Source organism: Otolemur garnettii, unplaced genomic scaffold (assembly GCF_000181295.1).
Source record: "Otolemur garnettii isolate 467f Iridium unplaced genomic scaffold, OtoGar3 scaffold00145, whole genome shotgun sequence".
In the NCBI taxonomy this organism is placed as follows: Eukaryota; Metazoa; Chordata; class Mammalia; order Primates; family Galagidae; genus Otolemur; species Otolemur garnettii.
Window position 1 is genome coordinate 4,100,540 of NW_003852540.1, and position 1,007 is coordinate 4,101,546.

Below are 1,007 nucleotides of genomic sequence, written 5' to 3' on the forward strand. Positions count from 1 at the left end.
AGAATTCCAGATCTATAAAGTGGTATTTAACTGAGTGCTACAACCTATGAAAAAGCATTTTACCTTCATTATAAGGCACTGGATTGCCAATCTTTAATCCAACCGCTTCAGCTGATTTCAAAACTTCTAACTCCATCAAAATAACTACTCTCCTACAAAGGCAAACAAATAGAAGCAAGTTAGAAAAATAAATTCAGCAGCTCTTCAAATGATATTTAAAATGCTTTCTTTCAATGATCATTTTAATAAACTTATTTCCCTTTATAAACTGTTTTTCATAAATATTTCCCTTATTCCTTCATTGCATCATTATCAAAGCTTTTTATGATTGCAGGGCTTTCGTTTCCCATCTAGTTTCTTAATTAAAATGCAGTGTTCTTGCTACATACCATATCTTCAAAGAGCAAGTGACATGATAAGAATTTAGATTATTAAACTCAAGAATATGTGGCATAAAAAGAGATGATCTGTTTTCAGAAACATATACTTTTTCCCAGTGAAAACCAATTATTTTAGTAGATTAAAAATGTAATTGTTAACTATCTTTAAGAATTTATAGTTCTTTGACTCATCTTTAACTCTGATCAAAACCTTTTGGCCTGGCATGGTGGCTCACATCTATAATCCTAGCACTTTGGGAGGCTAAGGCAGGAGAATTGCTTGAGGCCAGGAGTCTGAAGTCAGCCTGGGCAACAGTGAGACCTGGTCTCTACAAAAAATAAAAAAATTAGGCTTGGCGCCTGTGGCTCAAGCATCTAAGGCACCAGCCACATACACCTGAGCTGGCGGGTTCGAATCCAGCCTAGGCCAGCCAAACAACAATGATGGCTGCAACCAAAAAATAGCCAGGCGTTGTGGTGGGTGCTTGTGGTCCCAGCTACTTGGGAGGCGAAGGCAGGAGACTCGCTTGTGCCCAGGAGTTGGAGGTTGCTGTCAGCTGTGATGCCATAGCACTCTACCCAGGGGGATAGCTTGAGGCTGTCTCAAAAAAAAAAAAAAAATTGGCT

The 1,007-nt window shown here is 38.6% G+C and overlaps 1 protein-coding gene across 2 annotated transcripts in view; it reads right to left on the reverse strand.

Moving 5' to 3' along the window:
• Nucleotides 1–1,007, reverse strand: part of RPA1 (replication protein A1) — an 84,108-nt gene that overhangs the window by 56,761 nt on the left and 26,340 nt on the right. For both annotated transcript variants that reach the window (XM_003799090.2, XM_023518728.1), the window contains one exon: nt 64–152. In XM_003799090.2, coding sequence (XP_003799138.1) covers nt 64–152 — 89 coding nt within the window. The remainder of the gene's footprint in view (nt 1–63; nt 153–1,007) is intronic.